At 46.4% G+C, this 23,999-nt stretch overlaps 1 protein-coding gene across 1 annotated transcript; it reads right to left on the reverse strand.

Annotated features, from left to right (window-relative positions):
* Positions 1–157: 157 nt before the first annotated feature.
* On the reverse strand, positions 158–23,596 carry SLC51A (solute carrier family 51 member A). The gene is made up of 9 exons (XM_056126972.1): positions 23,406–23,596; positions 22,887–22,981; positions 10,110–10,264; positions 4,423–4,496; positions 3,961–4,119; positions 3,406–3,517; positions 2,672–2,818; positions 1,055–1,160; positions 158–524 (listed from the first exon to the last, which is right to left on the reverse strand). The coding sequence occupies exons 1-9, from the start codon at positions 23,441–23,443 to the stop codon at positions 403–405; spliced, it is 1,008 nt and encodes a 335-aa protein (XP_055982947.1). The 5' UTR covers positions 23,444–23,596; the 3' UTR covers positions 158–402.
* Positions 23,597–23,999: the final 403 nt, after the last annotated feature.

Genomic DNA, 23,999 nt, shown 5'->3' on the forward strand with positions numbered 1-23,999 from the left:
TCTTCCATTTGTTCTTCAGAAGCATGATTTCCATAAAACTTCTATATTTATACCTGATACCCATCCTGTTATTTGCTTTGGGAAAAGCTCAGAGTGCCCTTCAACATATAAACTATAAGGGTTAGTAGTTACTCCCACAGAAGCAATGTTCTCACTATTAGAGTATCAAACTGTATCCTGTATGTTTATTACAAAATTTAAAATGCCTTTCTCTGGATGCAGCAAACAACTGTTGCATGATTCACCTTCATCTCTGAGGTCAAGTGCAATAAGTCAGCTGGTGCTGACAATGGAATCCTTCCCCATTTGTCAAGGTTGAGGAAATCAATGGAGAAATCTTGTGCCCTCAAATGAGCATAGAGTCTCTGATTGTCCACATTATCCACTTCTTGTTTTAAGGTTCTAATGTAAGTCTGATGATGCGAAAGGCTCATATCCAACCTTATCATCCTTCTTTCTGTAGTACATTCGTGTAAGCACTGTTATCAGGAATGTCTCCACTATGAGGAGGTGGCAATTCATCACTGCATTGTAGGGTGAAATATAATGTAGATTATTATCTGCTACAGAGATGACAAAATAATCACAAATACATAGCCATACATTCCAAATTACACTTTGCAGCCCTGGCATATGGGTTGAGCAACACATTCTCCAATTTAGCATTAATCTACAACCTCGCAACAGTAAGTTGTCCTAAGTAACAGCACATTATCCAGTACCAGAACGGTATGCTCTCCCTCTGCAGCCTGAGGCTAGCATTGAAACCTCATTTCTTTTAACCATTTTTTGTTTGTTTAAATCAGCATGACCTGTTTTCCAAGCATTCACACCTTCATTTCCCAAGGGCTTAGTGCAGGCTTCCGGGTTTGGCTTCATACTATAAGAACTGCATCTCTTTCCTTAGAACTTCTGCAAAGAGTTCTTGGAAATATCTTTTTGAATATTTTCATCAAAAGTCAGGCTGTTCCAATCTCTGTTCCCAGGTTCTCTATTCCATGATCCTCCCCTCTTTTATTCATCCTGGAATGGGATCAGCCCCCATTATTCTCACCTTGAGACCTGATCTTAGAAGAAAAAGGAGGCGAACAAGCAATCTGTCCACCATTGGCCAAGACTGAGAAGATGGAAGGCTGCAGGGCAGTGAGGATGAGGAGGACCTATAGACAGAAAAGAGGTATCAAAGCAGTTAATGGAGGGGGTAGGACTCACGTGGTTAAAACTGTGGAGTTTTCATCTTGAGGCAAGTTATAGTCTCATCCTCTATCCTATATTTTATGGGAGTTCCTGAAAAGAAACATGAACTGATCAAGAGTTCATTTCTATCCCCTTATTCAGCTGTGACCACTGGTGAGCACTTAATGGATAAGGATGTGTAATGGAAGGAGTCCATTTCCTGTATGTAGCTCAAATACCTGAGAGCCATGCTCCTAAAAAGACATACTGTTCATTCATCATTACGTGCCCTTAGAGAAATCTTTGCCAAGTCAGGAGCTGGGTTCAGGGAAGAAAGGGTAATTGGTGTTCAGTGGAGACAGTTTTTATTGGATATGAAGATGTTCTAGAGATGTGAGTTAGGTGGTTGCAGAGCAGTGAGAATGCCCTAAATGTCACTGGCTCAATGCTGACGATGGTGCAGATGGTAAACTCTAGGGCTAGAGAAAGAACTTAATGGACTGAGCGCAAACTTTGCATGCAAGAAACCTGGATTTGATCCCCAAAGCATGCAGAAGTCATAATGTTCCTTCCCTCAGAATGACCTTATTTGGAAGTAACATCATTTGTTTTGGTTAACTGATTACGTATGACTAGTTAAGATTAATCAGACTGCTACTACTTTGATTCCTGTTCTTGCAAGAGGCGGAAAAGAGACACAAGACATAGACATGGGTAGAGTTGAGTGGTAGAAATTCCATGTGACAATGAGGGCAGAAATCTTGAGTGCTGGGCCAGCACTATCTTGAGTGTAGCAGGTAAGACATTTGCCTTGCATGCGATGGACCCAAGTTCAATATCTGGCATCCCATATGGTCCCCTGAGCATTTCCAGGAGCTGGTTACTTCCTGCTCTGTACTTAGGAGTAATCCCTGAGCACCGGTGGGTGTGACCCCAAAACCAAAAGGGAAGAAAAAAGAAATCTGAGTGCTTAGGCTTCTGGCCACGAAACCTCTCCACCCTCAACTTCAAACTAGGATGAGGCAGGAATGGCTGTTGCCTAGGGGCTTCAGAGGGTCAACCCTATTACAAGGCCAAAAGGCCCAAACTGGGAAGGGACAAAGATTATTTTCCCAATCTCACAGGAACACGGGGCTTACGGAGATTCACTGAAGTGCTCTTAGTCATTTTATAAGCCTCACCTTTTACCCTGATTATGTACAGTTCTACTTTTAAGCACCTTGTCTTTCCTGAGGGCTGGAGTGATAGCACAGCAGTAGGGCACTTGCCTTGCAAGCAGCGAGCCCGGCCAAGCCGGGTTCGGTCCTCCACCCCTCTCGGAGAGCTCAGCAAGCTACCGAGAGTATCTCCCCCAGCACGGCAAAGCCTGGCAAGCTACCCATGATGTATTCGATATACCAAACACAGCAACAAGTCTCACAATGGAGACGTTACTGGGCCCACTCTAGAAAATCGATGAACAACGGGAGGACAGTCTTTCCTGAGGGATAGTTACCTGGAACATGGCAAACTTCGCTCCTATGTTCTGCTCTCCCAGGTGCTGCTTGGCTTGACGAAAGATGATGGCCAGGCACCAGAGAGCCAACAGTGTGGACACGCCGAGAACAGTGTTTATCCACAGAGCCGTGCTTGTCTCAGAGATCTGGTGGCAGACCAGAAAGGAGTGAGGAAGGATAACCTTTTTTCTTTCTTTCTCTCCAGGATAGAAAAAGACATCGGATTTTATTTTTTCTTTTTGGGTCACACCCAGCTATGCTCAGGTGTTACTCCTTGGGTGCCTGGGGAACCATATGGGATGCCAGGGATTGAATCCGTGGCGTGCCAGGCAAACGCCCTACCTACTGTACTATCGCTCTGGCCCTAGGGATATTTTTAAAGGCCCCAACAGGCTAAGGAGATGATTCAGTTGGTTGAGCCCAGACTTGGCATGCAGCAGCCCTGGATTTGCTTCCTGGCACTACATGCTCCTCTGGGCACTGCAGAGAGGGATCACTGAGCACTGCACCAGGAGTGGCCCCAAGCACTGCTAGGTTAGCCCCAAAACGATAATAGAAAGGCCCTGAAGACCTGCTCTAACATACTCATCCCCGACTCCCACCTCAGAGTTCCTGGGCCTCTGCTTTTCCACAGTCACCACCCACAGGTGCCAGGCAGACTCCTGTTAGTGTTCCCAGACATCAGAGGTCTAAAGTGAGTCTTGGGGCTCGTGTTCCCTTACACCTGGCTTACATCAGCTGGGTCATAGATGCCATCGGGGGTGAGGAAGAGGCCCACCAGGCCCAGGGCTATCCTTAACAAGGCATAGTGGAATGGGCCCAGCATTAGCAGCTGAAGTTTCCTCCTGAGAAGAGAAGAGAAGAGGGTTAGAAACACAGACCCACAAATCAAACACCCTCCCAAAATTCTCTGGCTCCCTCACTGCCTCCGGGGCTCATCTGCCATTAAAGACACACAAAAAGGTTAAATATGGGGACACAGGAAGAAGCTAAGAGGTATACACTAGCCTCCTTGCCTTCTGCTCACCTCCATTCCTCAGTGCTGCCCTCTGAGCACCAGCTAGCTAGATGGTGGCCCAGACAGCACGTAAGTTCGGTTCTCTCTGTGTGGGGAAGTTGGAAGGGAGGGTCATTCTGGGAACTTCTGAACTCTCCTCTGCATCCCTCCCCCGGGGATGGGGGCCATAGGTGCCCTGTGGATCCTGCCACCCAGGCCTGAAGCGAGGCAGAGAGCCACCGAGGCTCCCGGGAGGATGCAGGTCCTGTTGGGCCTCTTCCTCTCTCTTACCTGGTGAGGCTGAGTGTCGGTAAGCAGAAGCAGCAGCAGCAGCAGGGGCCTGTCCGCACCATCATGGGGGTGTCCTTCAGTGTCCTCACCACTGCTTCCTTGCCCCCGAAACCTTCCACCATGACCAGCATCAGCAGATAAAAGCAAGCTCCGTAAAACCTGGGCATGGGGCGGGGGGAGGAACTGAAACACACAAAAAAGGGAGCCCTACCCCTTTGCCTCCAGGGAAATGGAAACAGGAAAGAAAGCAGGAAGAGGCATTGCCGAGGGCACACTGGGTGAGTGGTAGGCAAGTAGGGAGAGGGCTGGCAGGAGGGGCGCTGGAACAAAGCTTGCCTGAGAGACTCAGAAATTTGAGAGTTGAGAAGGAATTGAGGGAGGGAGGTGGGCTAAGAGGAGACACTTTAGAGCTGGTTGAGTGGCAAGTTGAAGGGACCCCAGAATGGAGGCCCAGATACTCACGAGACTATGGCCATTTCCACGAACATAAGGGAACGAGGGATCCAGAGACCAAAGCAGCAGAACACAGACACGACCTACTCGGAGAGAAAATCAGCTGGGCAAAAAGGGAAACTTACTGTGTCATCGCTCTGAGCTTGTTGCAAGAATTCAAGGCAACAAAACTTAAAGCATTAGAGGCATCGATACTAATCATATCAACTTATTAAAATTAGCAATTTTTTTCTTCTTATGAGTTTTTGGCCCTGCTGGTGCTTGGTGGGGCCACCAAAGTCACACCTATTGGCACCCAATAGGGAACCACTGGTGCAGGGGATCCAATTTAGGGATCTGTGTATCCAAGGCGTATACCTCTGGCCCCTTTTATTTTAAAGAAAAGAGTTACTGTAATGAAAAAATAAATTTGATAGGAATACAAAGTATATGCTATTTTATCTTTTAAGCAAAGCCATTCTCTACCTTTTTTGTTTTAATAAATTGTAAAAATATTTAAAAAAATAGAGTTAAACATTTTTATTTTACTTTTTGTTTTGGTGTTTGTGCTCAGGGATAACTCCTGCTGGAACTCAGGGGACCATAATTGTTTCAGGGATTGAACTGTGGTTGACCATCTGCAAGCCTCTCTGCTTTACCATCTTTCCTCTATTTTATTTTTGTTTGGGGTCACATCTACTGGTGCTCAGGGCTTACTATTGACTCTGCACTCAGGGATCACTTTTCGCAGGGCTCAGGGGCTCAGGCCATGGCTAGAACCTTGGTAGGCATGAAAAGTAAGCACCCTACCAGCTGTACTATCTGTCCAGCCCCTTGATTATATTTTAAATCAGCTGCCAATTTCTTCTGTTTCTAGGCTTAGAGACAGCAAGTTCCCTTTAGTCAGTGACTCATGAAGACTCCTGCTAGACCCCTGTGAAAGAGGAGGAAGAAATTGGTGGATCAAGACAATGCTTGCTTTAAAATTTTTTTTTTAATTGCATCACTTTGAAATATGTTGCAAAGTAATTCGTGATTGAGTCCAGGCACACAAGGTTCCAACACCAATCCCTTCATCAGTGTCCCCTTCCCTTATCAATGTCCCCAGTTTCCCTTCCATCTCCCTGTCTGCCTCTATGGCAGGCGCTATTTTTTTCTTTTTCGTCCCTGCCCTCCCTATTAGGCACTGTGGTTTACCATACTATTATGGATAGGGTATTATTCATGTAACTTTACCTTCTTTCAGCACCTAGTCCTGGTCCAGAGTGACCACTTCCCTATATCATTGTCATCGTGGTCCCTTCCCTGACCTGAAATTCACCTCTCTTCCATCCCCTCCCCACAAAGTTTCCTACTAAGAACCAGTTCTGATTTTCACTTCTATTGCCTTCTGGCAATAGTTTATATATATATAAGGTAAAGGTAAAGGCCTTCCCGTTGTTCGTCGATTTTGCTCGAGCGGGCCCAGTAATGTCTCCATTGGAGACTTTGTTGTTACTGTGTCTGGCATATCGAATACTCTCGGTAGCTTGCCGGGCTCTCCGAGAGGGGCGGAGGAATCGAACTCGGGTCGGCCATGTTGGCTGCATGCAAGGCAAACGCCCTACTGCTGTGCTATCGCTCTAGCCCATATATATATATATATATATATATATATATATATATATATATTCTGCAGATGAGTGAGACCATTCTGTGTCTGTTCTTCTCTGATGCATTTCACTTAGCATGATACTCTCCAGATTCATCCACGTATCAGCAAATTGCGTGACTTTATCTTTTTCTTATGATGGTCAAATACTATCCCGTTGCTTCTTTATCTACTCAACTGTTCTTAGTCATTTGGGTTGTTTCCAAATTTTGACTACTGTGAATAGTGCTGCAATAAACATAGTAGTGCAGATTTATTTTCTGCATTATTTTTTTGAGCCCTTGGGGTTATATTCCCTGGAGTAGAATTACTGGATCTTATGGGAATTCAATTTCTAGTTTTTTGAGGAGTGCCCATATTGTCTTCTAAAAAGCCTAGACCAAGGGCTGGAATGATAGTACAGAGAGTAGAGCGTTTGCCTTGCACACATCCAACCTGGGTTCGATTCCCAGCATCCCATATGGTCCCCTGAGCACCGTCAGGAGTAATTCCTGAGTGCAGAGCAAGGAGTAACCCCTGTGTATTGCCAGGTATGACCCAAAAAAAGCCAAAAAAAAAAAAAAAGAAAAAATTAAAAGGCTGGACCAGTCAGCAGTCTTACCAACAATGAGTGAGGGTCCATTTTTCCCTGAATCCACAATGGTTCTTTTTTTTTTCTAATTGAATCACCATGAGAAACACCATTGCAAAATTGTTCATGATTGTGCTTCAGTTGTACAATATTCCAAAACCCATTCCTTCACCCATGTACATTTCCCACCACCAATGTCCCCAGGTTCCCTCCCACCCACCCCCTGCCCCCCAGGGGGTATTATTTCTCTCTCTCTCTCTCTCTCTCTCTCTCTCTCTCTCTCTCTCTCTCTCTCTCTTTCTCTCTCTCTCTCTCTCTCCCCCCCCCCCGCCCCCTCACTTTTGGGCATTATGGTTCACAGTACAGGTACTGAAAAGTTATCATGTTTGTCCCTTTACTTATTTTCAGTACTCAGTTCTTGTCCAGAGGTTCACTTACCTAAATTTTTGGTTAACTTCTTAATGAACTTAATGAACTCAGTCACGAGATGACAGAGTTCAGCCAGAAGCATGGCAGTGATTTTGGAATATGGAAGCCGGCGTTTGCCAGGGTTTTGTTTGGCCTGGCAATGAGCTGACACCCCCCTCTCTCCTGCCTCCAGGATGCCCCAGAAGTCTCAGCCATAAGCAAGTGTTTGAATACTTTTGGGAGCTGTTGATCTCTTTCAAGAGTTATTTATGAGTCTGGAACAGAGCAGGTAGATGAGCTTATGTGGCAGCACCAAAGGTGTCTCATCTCTGGTCCTACATTAATCTCAGCCCTAATAAGCAGAGAGATGCACTTCAGCTGCTCCACATAGCTGGGGGATACATGGTCGTGCCCCATCATCACATTGGCTGCCCTCATTGAGTCTGAGCATTTGCACCAACTGCCAGGTATCAGTCTTCGTGCCTGAAGCCCCGCTGGATCACCCAAGGAAGGGGGAGCTGGGGCCAGGTGAGAGGGCACCTGCAAGCCGAGGGGCTCCCAGGTACTTCACTGCCACCTTCAAGCTGCACCACCCCCTTCCACATGGCCCACCTCACCCTTTCCCCCACTCCACCTCACCTCTCTTCCACAGCACTGCCAGAGCTCGACTGCACTAACAGTGCTCTGCAGCCCCCCTCCCACAGGACTGGGTGGGGTGCCACTCACTGCCATGCTCCCTCCCCCACCATCACCACTGTGAAGCCCAGACGTTCATTTTGATGAGTGCCAGTTTCTGTGATGTGAGATGATATCTCATTGCTGTCTTTTCATTTCCCTGTGGTTAGCAATATAGAACATTTTTTCATATACCTTTTGACCATTTACATTTCTTCTTTGAAGAAGTTTCAGTTCATCTCTTCTACCCATTTTTTGACGGGCTTAGGTTTGTTTTTCTTGCAGTTAAACCTGTGTTTTATATAGCTTAGATATTAACTCTGATCAGATGAGTCACAGTCACGGTCCTCCCGTTATTCATTGATTTGCTCTAGAGGGCCCAGTAACATCTCCATCGTGAGACTTGTTGTTACTGTGTTTGGCATATCAAATACGTCACGGGTAGCTTGCCAGGCTTTGCCATGCGGGCAAGATACTCTCGGTAGCTTGCTGGGCTCTCTGAGGGGGGTGGAGGAATCAAACTCGGTTCGGCCATATTGGCCGCTTGCAAGGCAAATGCCTAATCCGCTGTGCTATCGAGTGGTGAGCAAATTATTCCTCCCATTCTGTGGACTGTCTTGTACTTTGGCCACTGTTTTCTTTGAGGTGCAGAAGCTTCTCAATTTAATGCAGTACTATTTGTTTATCTTTATTTCCACTTGCCTGGTCAGTGGCACTTTGTCATCCTTAAAGATGACCTTATTTTCAGTGTCATGGAGCATTCTGCCTATTTCCCTCTTATAGGTCAGATTATTTTTAACTTTATATTGAGGTCTTTTATCTTTGGCTTGATTTTTGTATATGACATTGGAAAGAGGTCTGAGTTGGTTTGTTTTATTTTTTTTAAATGTGGCCAACCACATAGTTTTCCTAACTCCTCTTATTGAAGAGACTTTCCTTGCTCCTTGCTCTACTTCATTTTTTTTTGCTCTATATCGAAAATTAACTGACAATATACCCATTTTATGTTAGCCCTTTTGAATTCATCTCAGAGTTCTTATCTGATGTTCATTATTTTGAGGTTTTTTAAAATATTCTTCTGCTGTCTGGAGGTTTTTTGCATCTCCTCTTTGAGCTCACTGGTTCTGCCCTCAGCTACTGTTCCTCTGCTGCTGAGGCCTTCCAGTGAGCTTTTCATTTCATCTACCGAACTCTAGTTCTGTCATTGTTGCTTGTAGTTTTCTCATTTCTGCCCTCATATCCTCTTGTGTTCTATTTTTTCTTTGAGATCCTTACACACCCTCACCATTTCCTCTCTAAGGTCTTTATCAGGGTGGTTATATATCTGGTTGTTACTAGTTGAGTCTTCAGGGATACCATCTCCTCTCACTAAGCGTGTGGAGTTCTGTGTTGCTTTCCCATTGTGACTTTTGCAGTCTGGAGGTGTTTCTTGTATGCTACTGTGTGGTGAGGTGACTAGAGTTAGGATGTTAATGTGTGCTCAGTATGAGATACAAAGTAAAGTAACATGTGGCTGTATTTTCAGGGTGGAGTCAAACTGGATGGCACTTTGCAGGGGTCCTAACCTGGGGGGTGGTGGTGAAATGGCAGCTCCTGAGTATTGATCCTAGCCTACAGTGGTGCTGCACACATTGTTATGTCACACTTCCTTCTGATACATGAATATATAAATGTCTGTTAACTGTTCTGGGGCAGATCACTTTACAACCTTTTGATTCAATGTGTAGTTTTTGACTTTGGACAGACTGTAAGATACTAGTTCCCTGCTCAGTTTCAATCTTGCAATTATCTTCAGTGTTCCCTTTTCAACAGTGTTTGTTAGAGAATTGCCAATGACTTGAGATGACCCATCTGTCAGGATTCATCCTGTCCATCCAGCATGGGTGTCATCAGTCACACAGAACACAAGGAAGAAAAGGCTAGTCTTCAGCCAGGGAGTAAGTCAAAGACTTCAGGAATGAGTTTACAAGACCTATATTCTAGGTCTAGAGAGATAGTGTAAGGTGTAAGCCACATGCCTTGAATGCAGCAGACCCTGTTTGATCCCTAGCTCTGCACTGTATAGTCCCCCGTATGTGCCAGGAGTGACTGTTAAGCACAGACCCCAGCCGTAAGGGTAGAACTGGATATAACCCTGTGTGTGGGGCAAACAATTCTCCTTTCTACATTCTGAGAAGCAGGACTGATGAGTAAAGCCAAAGGTGGGGGGAGTAGAGGGATGAACAGGTACGCTACTGAGTATCTAGAACTCTAAGCACCCTCCCCACTGTTCCTTGGCCTTTGTGCAATTTACCCCTGAGGGTAAATTGACCTGAAGCAGTCACATAGGTGGCACTTCCCTGACTTGAGTGCTGAATTTAGAGGAATTCTCCAAATGGACCCCTCCCTCCCAGGGCGGCCCAGGGCCCTCACCGTGGGTGCAGAGCTGCTCCAGAGCAGGGTCCTCCTCTTGATGGGGCACCGGGTGTTCTTGTACAGGTAGATTGCGTCCTCCGTGTATATGACCACAGAACTCAGGGCCATCAAGGTCATGATGACAGTGAGTGCGATTTCTGTAGGACCCAAGACTAGAAAGGAAATAGAGGTGATGTAGACCACGGAGATGATGTAGGCTTCTTCACTCTGATCTAACTGCTTTACCATATCTAGAATTATCTAGAATACTCACCACCCAGAATAATGGATTCTCTTAGATGTAAAACCTGTGGATTAGAAATAGTGACTAGACAGGGTAATGAAAGGGCTGGTCAGGCTCACCTGGATCAGGGCAAGGACACCCAGTGGACTTTGACTAGGGCTAAAAATCACCTTTGTAGAGAAGGAGACAGAGAGAGAGAGAGAGAGAGAGAGAGAGAGAGAGAGAGAGAGAGAGAGAGAGAGAGAGAAAGAGAAAGAGAGAGACAAAAAAAGAAGGAACCTGCCTGTCATAGAGACAGATGGGGGGAAGGGTGGTGAGAGAAAAGCTGGAGACATTGGTGCTGGGAAACGTGTGCTGGTGGAGGGACTGGTGTTGGAACACTGCGTGACTGAAAGCTGACCATGATCTGCTTTGTAACTCTATCTCACAGTGACTTAAATAAAATAAATAAAAATAAATATGAAAATCACCTCCATAGCTAAAAATTGCCTGCTTTGCAAGCATGAGACCCTGAGTTTGGACCCTGATGCTATCCATGTGCACTGAGCACAGTCCTTATTGCCCCAACAAAACTTGCACCTGTGGTGTATAACCAAGTGTGAGTCCTGTAGCTGAACCAAAACCCAGATGTGGTGAGCACTACAGTTAAATGAGTGCTGCCTCAGCGAGCCCCACCACCAAGCATGTGTCATTTTGTTTATGGTGACAGGGGGGACAAAGGGAAGAGTTTTGTTGGGTTTTATTTTTTGCTAAATACAAGCATTTGAATTAGGAGATCCTGCCGTCTATTCACTTTTCAGCACCAGGCTTCTGCAGGCATGGAACAATTAACATTATAGTTGACACAGGAGGTAAGGAAAGAAATACTTAAGAAAGACTAAATTTGATTTCAGAGATTATTTCTTAAAACTGGACTCTGCACCAGGCTGTTTTCACTCAGGGCAACCCAGAGGGGATCGAGTGAGAGCCCTCCCGACTGTAAGGGACCCAGCCCCGGCAGCCGACCTCCACTACCCAACTGCCGCCACACTCCAGGTCGCTTTCCGAACACATAAGACACTTCCTACCCATTTTCCATAATTATCACACCGTGTTTGATGGAGTTCAGACAGTAGGCAACAAATCCTAGATATATATATATATATATGTATATATATATATATAAACACACACATATAATATGTATATTCCTCTCAGAGAGCCCGGCAAGCTACTGAGAGTATCCAGCCCGCATGGACAGAGCCTGGCAAGCTCCCTGTGGCATATTCGATATGCCGAAACCAGTAACAATAACAGGTCTCATTCCTCTGACCCTGAAAGAGCCTCCAACCATTGGGAAAGACGAGTAAGGAGAGTCTACTAAAATCTCAGGGCTGGAGGAATAAAGACGTTACTGTCACCCACTCCAGTAAATCGACGAACAACAGGATGACAGTGATACAATGATATTTCTTAAAAACTGGAACACTAGGAAGAAACCTGAGCAAAAGAGAACGGAGATGAGGAAATATTTTAAGGCCATTCACCCCAAGTTGCCATCACAGTCTCTATCAAATATACCCCAGTTTATATTCCTCGGCGAGCGGTTAAATAGGTGTTCTACTGGAGAGAGATAGTACAGTTGGTAGGCAATTATCTTGCATACAGACAACATGGTTCAAATCCCCTGAACATACATGACCCCTAAGTATCACCAGGAGTGACCCCTACCCAGGGAGCCAGGAGTAAGCCCTGAGCTTCATTGGGTGTGATTCCCAAACAAAAATATCTGCCCAGCCATATCCTCAGAGTTGTTACTTCATTTAATAAGGAATGAATTGCATAATCTGTGGGAGGCCACACTTGGCAGCACTCAATGACTTTTCCTGGCTCAGTGTTCAGGGACTATGCAGAGCAGTCAAGACCAGAGTTTCTGTAAGCAGACCATGCACTCAGCCTGTTGAGCCAGTCCCAGGCCTTGCAGTCTGCATTTGAATAAGCTTACCTGAGAACTGCTCAGAGGAAAACAACATTTGAATCTGTTGAAGCTATTCTGGCCCCACCATTATCAACAGGACATGAATAATTAGTCACATGTCTCTGATCAGGTGATTCATTAACGCAACAATATTTTTGTTTTGGAGAAGACTATGGGACCACAACCAGGAAGGCTTACTCCTGACTCTGTGCTCTCTATGCTCAGGTGTCACTCTTGGTGGTTCAGGAGACTTTCCGTGGTGCTGGGGATAGATCTGAGGAGCTCTCAGTGCTGGAGATAGATCTGAGGAGCTCTCTGTGCTCAGGAGACCATGCGGCACTGAGGGTGATCTGGGACTGGAGGCATGCAGGGCGAGTGCCTCGTGTAGGGAGCGCCCTGTGCTGCTTCTCTGTCAATAGCAATCAGTTGCTTTCATTGATTAGTCATTGGTTTGTAAGACCATCACATTCAATGCTACAGTGTACTCTTTTTCTGTCTCTATGTTTCTGTGTGTATGTGTGTGTGTGTGTGTGTGTGTGAGACCACACCAAAGTTCCACGTCCAAGATGACACATCTACTCTCCTTTTTCTTCTCCTTTGACTCCAATAGTCACCAGAGTTTTCACAGAGCCTAGGAGTTAATTTGGTTGCTTTGAGCCAGTCTGAGTGATTCATATTCCATTGATGGGACTATCTAATAATTTTCTTCAATTCCTGACCTCTCTTCTTTTAGCATCATATCCTCAAGGCCCATCTGTGTATCCCACAGGGCCAAGTTACACATGCAAGATTAGTCAGTTCAAAACAAAGGGTCCTGTCTTTAAGATCTAAGCCCAATCCTCATTTACCTGGCTCCTATCTAGGGAGATGGGTGCAGGGGCAGCAGGATGTCCGGTTTCCACTGTCTATCAGGCTGCACTTGGAAGTGAAGCAGGAGGAAGGTGTTTTTTGGAGCACACCCAACTTTGCTCAGGGTTTGCTCTTCTTTCTGCACTCAAGAGTCACTCCTTGAAGGATCTGGGGACCATCTGAGGTGCCAGAAATGGAACTCAGATAGGTGCATGCAAGATAAGAGCCCTAGTCACTGGCCCAAACCTGCAGGATGGAAATAGAGCTGCTGTACTATGAGTGACCTGTGCCGTGGGTTCTGCTGACCTGGGTGCCCTGCACAAGGCCCTTGGGATCCCCCAGGAAGGCCAGAACCCAGCACCAGAAGAGCCCCAGTCCTGCTGACCACCTACTGCCTGGCCTGCCCTCCATAGTGGCCTCTAGTCAGGCATTGGCACCACCATTGGCTAAAAGGCTGGACAGACAGTAAGGCGCCAGGTCTGGGGTCAAAGGTTGTGGGCCCACCCCCTTGGGACTTCTGGGGCCCAGAACAGGCACTGCAGACTCATCCTCATTAAATCCTTTCCTGATGGGGCTTGAGGGAGGAACTGGTTTTTATTCATTTAGAGAGTATCTCTTCGGGGACTTGCCTTACACTCAGTGGACCACATATGGTTCTCTAAACCCTGTCAGGAGTAATCTCTGAGCACAGTCACAGGAGTAAGCCCTGGCACAGCCTGACTCCCCCACTCCCCGCCAAGAAAAAACAAAAAGGCTTCCTTTGCCCTTTGACACTTGAAGAATATGAGCACTGCAGATAGAGCAGATTGGAATGGGATGTTGGGAATCCCATTAAACCCAGAGACCAGCACTCTGCCTCATGTCTCTCCCAGTGTGGCAGGAGTAGGAAAAGGGAAGGGGAACTCCGCTACACCCAGCAGTCAGGTGTTCTGGAGCACTGCATCATGAGTTACAAGGCTTAGGGAGAGTGCCTCAGGGCCCAAGGAAACTCCCATAGGCGTCAGACATGAACCCCAGTTCATGTCAAGCCAGCTGAACCCCACTAATTTAGCAGGCTGTGTGTGTTAGGTGTGCTTACTCCCAGACCTCATCGGAGCTCAGTCCTCACAGCTGCCAGAACTGCCTCAGGCAACTCGGCTGGCAGAGGGGAGCACCAAGATCCACACAGGGTGAAGACCTGGACTTTGAGATTACACATCTGCAGAGCAGCAGAAAGCGCCCTCCATGTGTCATTCTAAGGTGGGGAGCTGAGACTGTCAAAATCCCCAGTGATGTTAGCAGACATAGGTTGGCAGAAGAGTCCCACCTCCCTGAACCAACAGGATTCAACCTCCATAGCTGCCAGGACCTGGAGCTTCAAAGACCTGCCCTCTAGCTGGGCCACAGGGAGAACGGGCACACCCAGAAAAAAGACTAAATGAAACACTTTCCCCATCTCTGGGAATTCAGGCAAGACAGTCTCCACGGTTTACCGCAAAGATAGCAGATGGTCCTGGAAGGATCTAGAACCACAGTGGTTTAGCTTAGACAGAGGGAAAGAGAACAGTGATGGACTTTCTATTCAGGCAGGTCATACCTGCCCAGTGCAGTGAGTGAGGGAAGCCCTGCACCCCCTGATGGACAGGTTCCTCTGATCTTCTCTCCTGCCCCAGGATCTATAAACCATGGGCCACAGCAAAGCTGTCTCTGGGTGACTTGGCGCAGTGGATTCTTTTATCTTCTTTTCTAACTTTTCTGATTAATCTAGAATGAATATGTATTTTATTACAAAAAAAATTTTAAAGAAAACATTTTGCCAACTAGCAATGTGAAAAAATTTCACATGATGGTTGAAAATTATGTGAAAAAAAATGGACATGAGACAATTCAAAGGGTTTCTGCCTAGTACAGTGGGGTGTGCCCCACTTTCCCAAATCACAGAATGCCATGCTTGTCAACGCAGGACTTCACATAGTACATCTAGCAATGTTTTCCCCATAGGAAATTAAACGCAGTTTTACAGGACCTTCTCTGGGTGGTGGGATGAAACTGTGATTTTCCTCTATTCACGTTTCTGTATTTTCACATTTACCTAGTGTACCTTAATTAATTTTACAAGAGAAATATCTAATTGAAAAGGAAAACGTCCAGATAGATAAAAATTAATTCAGTGGATTTCTGGAAAACAGAAGGAGGGTCCCTATTAGAGATTTTTCCTAGCCAAGTCCCCGCATACAGGTACCTCGTTCTCAAGGGGCTCTGAGAGCGGAAACCCCCTTGCCTCAGAGCCAATCCCTGGACAGAGCCTGCACCTGCGCCTCCCAGAAGCCCGCCTCCCTGGCCATGGTAACTGTTAGCACCCCCAGGCCTTTAACTTTCACTGAGCTCCTTCTTCCCAGAACTGGGTTCCAATGTTCCTGCTCAGCCCCCCATAAATGTTTTGGACCCCCAAAGCCTGCCCTGCTTGCTGATTGCCCAGAAAAGGAGTATTTTTGTGTTAGTTATGTACTTGCTGCCTGTGTCCCAAACTCCAAACTCTCAGGGACTTGATGGGTTTGCTCTGAGTCTCCCTTTGAGTGCTCTGAACAATGACTCGGTCTTCCTTGACTTAAAGGACCCCCACAGCGCCACTCCCTTTTATAGACTTTGTCAAGAACCCAAGTCTGAGGGTTAAACCCACAAACAACAGGTTGGCTGGGTCACTCAGCCTGCAAGTGAGACGTTACTGACCTGTTAAGCCTTTCCCACCTGGATGTCAGGTGTGGGCTTCTGAGGCGTGTTGACTCTGGTGCTGCAGTTCGTGTTGATTTAACTACATTCCCGTGTGAGACACCAATGGCATGCTCTGGTGTCTTTAGCACCCAAAGATAAGGAAATGTGGGTTGCTTGCATTTATGAGGCAGGGTTGGGACATGGTTTGACTCCTCAGGACAGAAAGGTTTTGCAGCTTTCCTCTAACTATAGGCTTTGTACTCTGATCTGAAACTTGCCAGATCTCCGACTTTTGTCTCCACATCTAGCCAGCTGAAGAGAGGCTGGAACTCAGCGGGAGAGCACACGTTCCACACTTACGTGAAGTCCATCACCTCAAACTGAAAGAAAAAAACTAAGTACAGTGCCTCAGCCTAGTGGTTCCCAAGCTGCTTACATCTGCGCAGAGCAGCCACCAGGCCTGTGGCCGAGAAGCTCCAGCCTGAGTGTGGCTTGCATCCAGAGACAACAGTGCTGCCTATGAGCCGTCCGTGCACATGTCTCCTTAGATGATCTCCTTCCTTATTTTTCGGCCATCTTAATAGATACCATAGCACAAAAGTGTTTATGGCCAATGGATTTCTGGAAATGCCTTAAATAATAAACTGTTTCTTTCCTGCAGGACACACTTGAATTTTAAATCTGATTTACACAGTTAATTCCCCAACGATTGTGCGCTAGGGATATGGCTCATCAGCAAAACACTTGCCTTGCATGTGTGAGGCTCAAATTTTGCTCCCACACTGCCAGTTAAGAAACTTACAGAACAACTTTTTAGAAAGTTATAGCTTTATAAAACCTATTTCTGCAGACTGTGTTTGAATGAAATGCTCCTTGGGATTACCATTCCAAGTACGGACTTTTCACATTGGCAGGCCCGAGAGCACAGCTGGTAAGGTGCTTGCCTTAAATGCATCTGAGCTGGGTTCCATCCCCTGAGCCCAGATAGGAGTGACCCCTGAGCACTGAGCCAGGAGCAAAAAAAAAAAAGCCAACAACAACTTGAAACTGGCCATTTTGTTTTTGTTTGTTTTAGGGTTTGGGCTATACCCCAAAGGTGCTCAGAGGCTGCTTCTGGCCTGACCCTGTCTGTGCTCAGAGGTTACTCCTGTTGGTGCTCAGGAGACTATGCAGTGCTGGAGATTGAACCAGGGTCAATCACACACAGGGAAAGTGCCAGATCTCCTGTATTCTTTCTGGCCATAACTGACCATTTTGAATACAGTTATTTATACCTTTAATGGAAAGTCTCCCCCACTGTCTCTGAAAGACATTTGGCTTCATTTTAAATAATGACAACAGTATAAGGACATTTAATTTTTGAAAAGAAAAAGGCCTATCACTTAAAAATTCTAGTTAGTTCTTAACCAAAAGATACTTTACTTTCAGCTGTTTGTTTCCATAGATGTGAAGAGCATAGACTCTGGAGAGAATGAGAGATCTCTAAAGTTCAGGTCAGATTCCACTCAGCTTGCTCTAAGACATGGACAGGTCATTTATTCTCCTATTAAACCTCTTATCACAGGACCTGGCTTGTAGTAATAGCTAATAAAAAAAAATTTAAAAAGACATGCTGGGGGAAAAAAGGCATACTGGTTAAAGTATGTATATGTCACACTACTTCCATCACAAGGTCACTGTCATTGTCACTGTCCTCCTGTTGTTCATTGATTTGCTTGAGCAGGCCCAAGTAATGTCTCCATTGTGACAACTGTTACTGTGTTTGGCATATCGAATAGGTCACGGAGAGCTTGCCAGGCTTTGCCGTGCGAGCGAGATACTCTCGATAGCTTCCAGGGCTCTCCGAGAGGGGTGGGGGAATCGAACACGGGTCGGCCATGTTGGCTACATGCATGGCAAACACCCTACCTGCTGTGCTATTGCTCCAGCCCCCATCTCAAGGTACAATTTTATATTTTACATTTTATCACAACCTTTCAACCCCCAAATTATAAAATATTGTTAAAATAAATAAAAATAATAATTAATAACGAAGTAAATGTATATAAACCTGTCTCGTTTTGTTGTGGGGGGGGCATGCACTTCCTGTTTGCTCCTGGCAGGGCTCAGGGACCACAGGCGATGCTGACAAGTGGGCCCAGGTCAGGCCTGCACCAGACAAGCACCTTACCGCCAGAACTCTCTCTCTCTCTGGTCACTGCATCCCACTGTACTCTGTTTGGGTTTCGGGGCAACGCCCAGTAGTGCTCGGGGCTTACTATTGGCTCTGCACTCTGAGTTCTCTTTCAGCAAGGTCAGGAGACCATATGGCTTGTAAGACATGCTCCCTCTCCAGCCCTGTGTCCTATTTTAAGGAGTTATAAATGTGCTTATTTTTCTTCAGAGAATGTTTTAGAAAAATAAACATCATATAAACATCATAGGAAAACCTCTGACTCTACGTCCCAATCCTTATGCCTTCCCTCTCTCACACCTTACCCCCAGCGAGAGCTATTATTCTGAAGTTGGTGTACGTTTTGTCTCTTATCGATTGTTCGGGGGCTGTGAAGACTGGGAATTTTGAGTTAAACCTAGTCATGCTCAGGGGCTAGTCCTGGCTCTGTGCTTGTAGCAGTGCTCAGGGCACAGAACCTAGGCCTCCTGGGTACAAAGCATGTGCCCAGTTCATAGAGCTGTTTCTCTGGCTTCTCACTTATGAGCTGTTGTTGTTTTAGCATGCCAATACAGTTTATTTTTTTGTTCATATTGTTGTGGAGACCATAGTCTCCAATACTGAATGTCCTTGGCGTTGGCCGTTCCTGGCGGGGCTCAGGTCCAGCAGGAGTTGCGTGCCACAGCGCCACATCTGGTATTTGGAGGGCTATGCTGTGCTAGGGATGGAAGCCGGGCCTGGTATGTTCCAGGCATATGTTGTATTGGTCATTAATGTTTTAATTTTTTACAACACATATGCATGCTCAGTATACATTGCTTTTCATTTTAAAAGAGCTATATAACTAGCAGTATCTTGTCAAAAATGCTTTTTTCAACTCAACCCCAATTATTGTCATTTTTATTATTTACATGCTCATAATTATTTTTTATTATTATGTTTCCATCATAAATAAATGCTGCAATAAATACTACCAGGCATGTCTCCTTTGCAGTAGGAGAGTTTCTTTGGAACATTTACCTAGAAATAGAAGAGCTGGGTTGTATGAAATGAAACCTATATTGCTCTCCAAAGAAGATCAATTTTCACTCACCAGCAATACGTGAAAGTTCACAGTTTGTCTCAAATTTAATGTCGCTGGGAGTATGAGTCTTTTTGTTTTTACCTATATAACAGTGAATTTATCACAATTTAACTTCACAGTTTGACTCGCATTCTCTAATCATTAAAAAAAGTGATATTTTTATATATTTACTTTTTTTTCAGTGAACTGATGGGTCTATATCTTATTGAATTTTTATTTGATAACTTTTTTATATTGACTACTCATCCTATGCTTATTAGAGACTTAAAATTATTTTTCTCAAGCCTCCAGTAGGCTCTAATATTGTTCCTAGTGTTTTTGGTTGTACAGAAGTTTATTTGAGTCAATACTCTTATGATAATTTGTGCTTTCTTGACTTTTGTTTATTAAATTAAAAAATTTATTTACTCCCAATCAGAAATTTCATACTAAAGGCTCTTTGGTTTCTCCTGTAAAAATACTTGCATTTTTATCTATTGCAGTGCAATGGATGTATTTTACACTTACATCTAGGAATTTAATCTATTTGGTCTGATTCTTTGGAGTTAGGCAGAGACAGGCAACACAAGTGGCCTTCTCCCTGCACCTTGCCCACCAATGAGCACACAACTGTTCCCCAGGTGGGCTCAAGGCTATTTCTGGGCCTTCTAGTCTGTTTCATTTTCTACTTGCCAGCTCTTTTGCAGTGATTACCTCATTGCTCTAGTTATTAGCCTTTCTATAAGCCTCATCTTGAGTAGGGCAGTTCCCTTCCTTATACTTTCAAGAATGATCTTGACTTTTATTGGTTCCTCACTCTTCCATGTAAATGTTTAGATCAGCTGATTCAAAATTCAACAAGGAGTATAATTGCAATCCTATCCCAAGCATTTGAAAAAATGGTCTATTGAAAGGTTCAGTAGAGGGGTGAGGTAGGTAGCTCAGAAACAGAGCAATGTCTGAGGTCCTGGGGCCAGATCCAGCACCCTCTCTTGGAGAAAGGTTCAAGAGCACTCTGGAAGAGCTCCTTCTTTCCCCTCCCTCCTTTATCATTAGATTACAATAGTATAGAATTTCATAGGTTCACATCTCTCTCTAGAAACAGAATTTATAGTACCCATTATAGTGTCCCCCAGGGCCCAAAAGACCTCTGCCAGTCCCCCACACCTCCTGTTTCTCTGGCAACTACTATAATTTTTGACGAGTCTGAGTTTGTTTTTCTGGTTTTGTTGTTGTTGTTGTTGTTGTTGTTTTACTTATTTATATTACACAGATACATAAAATGATCCAGTCTTTTATTTCCTGACTTATTTCACTTAATTAGCATAATCACCTCAAGTTCTATTGATTTTTTAAATTTTATTTGGGGGAGAAGATAGCACACCTAGTGCCAGTGCTCAGGAATGAACCCTGATAGGTCTTGGGAGATCATACAGGATCCCTGGGATTTGAACCAGGGTCACCACTACAGCTGCATGAAAGACAAGTGCCTTACCTCCTGCATATATTTCTAACACAAGTTCCATTTACTTTGTACCACATAGTGCAATGGCATCTTTTTAATGGCAGAGACTATTTCCCAGTGTATATATACCACAGCTTCTTTTTTGGAGGGAGACTTGGACCACACCTGGAGGTGCTCAGGGGTCTCCTAGCTCTGTGCTCATGGGTCATTCCGGGCAAGCTTACGGAATCATACTTTGTGTCAGCTATCAAACTGGGGTTGGCTATATGCAAGGCAAATTCCCAACAACCTGTTCTCTCTCTCTCTCTCTCTCTCTCTCTCTCTCTCTCTCTCTCTCTCTCTCTCTCTCTGTCTACCACGCTTTTTTTTTAACCCAGTCATCTATTGATAGGCATTTGGGTTGATTCCACATTTTGATTTTTGAGAGTAATGCTGCAAAATCATTCTGAAATCCTTTAAGGGACAGAATAAAGGGGAAAGGAATTTTTCCCCATCCTCACCCCTTCCTCCTCCTGAATCTCCTGTTTCTGCCCATGCCCTCACCATCGCCTCCCTCAGTGATGGCCCCCTTGTCACCTGCCTTTTCTTTGCAGTGACACGCTTTCTGGCTCTCCCTTTCCTTTCTTTGACACTGTCGTGGCTCAGTGTCTTGCAATGCACACTTGGTTAAGCAATATCCTCCCATTTGTCCCTGCTTCTCCAGGTTCTTCTTTCCTGAAAGTCCATCTTGATTACTGATTAATGGTCCTGAAGCTCTCTCAACCTCTCCCATCCATGGCACCTCTCCAGCTCCTTCTGTCTTGGGATAAAGGGCAGCTCTTCTGACACCCACCAAGCTCCACCCACCGGGCCCCAGCTGAGCGGGCTAGCCCTGGCACAGTCCATGCCTTTGGTTCCCTCAGAGCTCACCCTCAGTGGCAGGGCACCCTGCAGGCCTTCACCCTGGCAGTGCTCAGTTCCCAGCCACTCCCCAGTTTGAGCATTCCATCTTCAACCAGGCAGTGCCCTCTACTGCCAGGATGACTCCCTAATCTTAATATCCTCGAGGCTTTTCTTTACACACTTGAAGTGAAACAAGACAAGAACCTTTTTCACTGCATCAGGCAGGGCTGCTCAACTCTCAACACCATGGACACATTGGCTCTGATCACTGACTATTTCTTGTGCTCTATGTGCCAGCCAGACTTCACCTAACCTCTGTCCTCAGATGCCAGTAGCATCTTCAAGCTGTGGCCACTGCAACTGTACTTAGATCCTGGCAGAAGTCTCCGGGGAGTAAAATCACCTCTGTTGGATGATACTGGTAGAGGGGAGGACTCCTCCCACCCACTGTGCTCAGAATGAGGGGCTTCTGGAACTGATATTGCTGCGCCTGCTGACAGGGACCACCCCCAGCTCAAGGACACCTCTGGGTGCTCAGCCATATTTGCAAGCTCATGCCATGTTTGCCTTCTGAGGCACAGTTACCACATCTGGGTTTTCAAAAGGTCTTCCTCCTTGAAGTAAGAGAAGCATGGAGATTGGGAAAGGCATTTAGAATCTCTTAAGTGTCTGGAGGCCTGAGAGGCAGAGGCTGAGTGGGTACAGGGTCTCCTGGGAAGATGTGGCCATATTTGCAAAAAAGAGTGAGGGGGCATCGGTGTCTCTGTGGCGTCCATATCCAGGTGATATGCTAAGTCCCATCCCCTTCCTTTCACTTTCACATTTACCGGTTTTTGAAAACAGGGATCTTCCAGTGGGACTAGGGGCCCGGGGTCACTCCCTGTGATACAGGCTTGGTGTTTAGACCCAGGTGCTGGAAGGTAGGGCTACCCTAGTCATAGCCTGGGAAAGTGGGGGTGTCACCAGGGCTAGACCAGGCAGTGCTGGGGGATGAGGCGCTTGTGGTATTAGGGATCAAACTCAGGGCCAAGAATTGCTCAGCTCATGCTCTGGCCCTTTGGGCTCTACCAGGGCCTGTCTTTCAGCAGCAGGAGCCAACATGCCCACTCTGTAAACACTTTACCACCTCACCTCAGTTTGAAGAACCTCATCCCGAATCAAGTCCATATATATATATCCTACACAGGGGCTGTGGTCAGGCCTAGGGGAAGGGGTATGTGTGGCCTTAGTTAATACACTGAATCCCCAAATGGCTTGGGGTAGGATCCTAGAATGTCCTAGGGAGGCCCACATGTGGTCTGTCTCTTGAGTGTGGTGGTCGGGCGTCTCTCTGGCCTACAGTCTGCTTGATACTTTTATCTGAGGCCTGCAGCACATGAGACCTGGGTGGGCCAGGCTCTCAGCCTCTCCTCAGGTCCCCTCACTGTCCTGGCTTCCTGCCAGAGTGCTCAGTCTCTCCTCTCCACTTCCCTTGGGAGGATCCCTGACTCACCCTGTAGAAGCTGGCTGGCCGTGGGAGGCTGAGAGAAGCAGTCGGAGGGAATCCCATAGTTGGCCTTCAGGACCTCCAGAAGATCTTCAGTGTACCTAGATGGATACCAGTCTATTTAGAAGATGGGGACCGAAGGAAGGCGAAGGACAGAAACCACACCAGGGATTCAAAACTTTCCCCAACGCTCCTGGGTTTGAAGAATTTGCTCTTTCCCCTCAAAGCCCCATTTATTTGTGGGTCTAGAAAACGGGCCCAGGCCAGGGTATGAGGCTGGCTTTGCCCTGGGGCACCCAGGGCCTAAGTCCCCATCTCACAGCATCTGTGGGGAGCAGGAGAAACAGCAGGGAGAGAATGGGTCTTCTGCTCCAGCAACAGGCCCCACTCGTCCCCATCTCCCAGGAATCCCTGAGTACCCAGGGGCGTAGCCAAGGTCTTATCGGTCTGGCCTCCTCTGGGTGCTGGGGGCCAAAGGGTGGGGGCTGGACGAGCCCACTGTTCAGAGCATGTGCCCGCACTCACCTGGGGTCAAGCTTTATCTGCGTCCTGTCTGGCTCCATGGTCTCTTCCTCTCAACGCACGGACAGGTAGGGGCGGGCAATGGGGCCCTGTACTGCCAGGCCCTCCCAGGGCTCCCAGCTGGGCAGTCTGCCTGCGTGAGGCTCCTTGGGCACTGCCCTCAAGGCTGCCCGTGTTCAGCCCTCCACAGACTGTCTCAGAGTTCAGCGAAAGGAATTTGATCCTCTTTACTGGCTCATTTCCCTGCTTCCTGACTCCTCCCCATCTGGAGGTGAGTTCCCTCCTCCCTCCCTCCTGTAAATGCCTTTGGCCACCCCCACTCCAGCAGGCCAGCTCCCTTCTCCCACTACCCCCGTTGTTTTGGGGAAGTGGAAGCCAGCACTGGGGTCTCCCAGCACAGCCACCCACCCCCCTCTTCCATTTCAGATGAGGCTTTTCCTGCCAAACTTAGAGAAGAAGCATGAAGTGGAAGAGTTAACAGTGCAGGCGCAGAGAGGGTCCTGAGCCTTGTGATAGGTCTTGAAAAGTCATGCCAAAACGCAGGCTTATTTTACTGGTTGGGGAGGATTTGGGTCTCTCTGAGGTCCAGCCTACACC

Source organism: Sorex fumeus, unplaced genomic scaffold, assembly GCF_029834395.1.
Source record: "Sorex fumeus unplaced genomic scaffold, SorFum_2.1 ptg000063l, whole genome shotgun sequence".
NCBI classification, from domain to species: domain Eukaryota; kingdom Metazoa; phylum Chordata; class Mammalia; order Eulipotyphla; family Soricidae; genus Sorex; species Sorex fumeus.

Excerpts from the sequence above, each read along its gene's own strand:
- SLC51A (XM_056126972.1), bottom strand. The coding sequence starts at position 23,443 with ATGGAGCCAGACAGGACGCAGATAAAGCTTGACCCCAG. Across the intron at positions 22,982-23,405 it reads CAGATAAAGCTTGACCCCAG|GTACACTGAAGATCTTCTGG; the intron begins GTGAGTGCGGGC and ends GTATCCATCTAG. Across the intron at positions 525-1,054 it reads TTCTAAGATCAGGTCTCAAG|TGATGAATTGCCACCTCCTC; the intron begins GTGAGAATAATG and ends CCTACAATGCAG.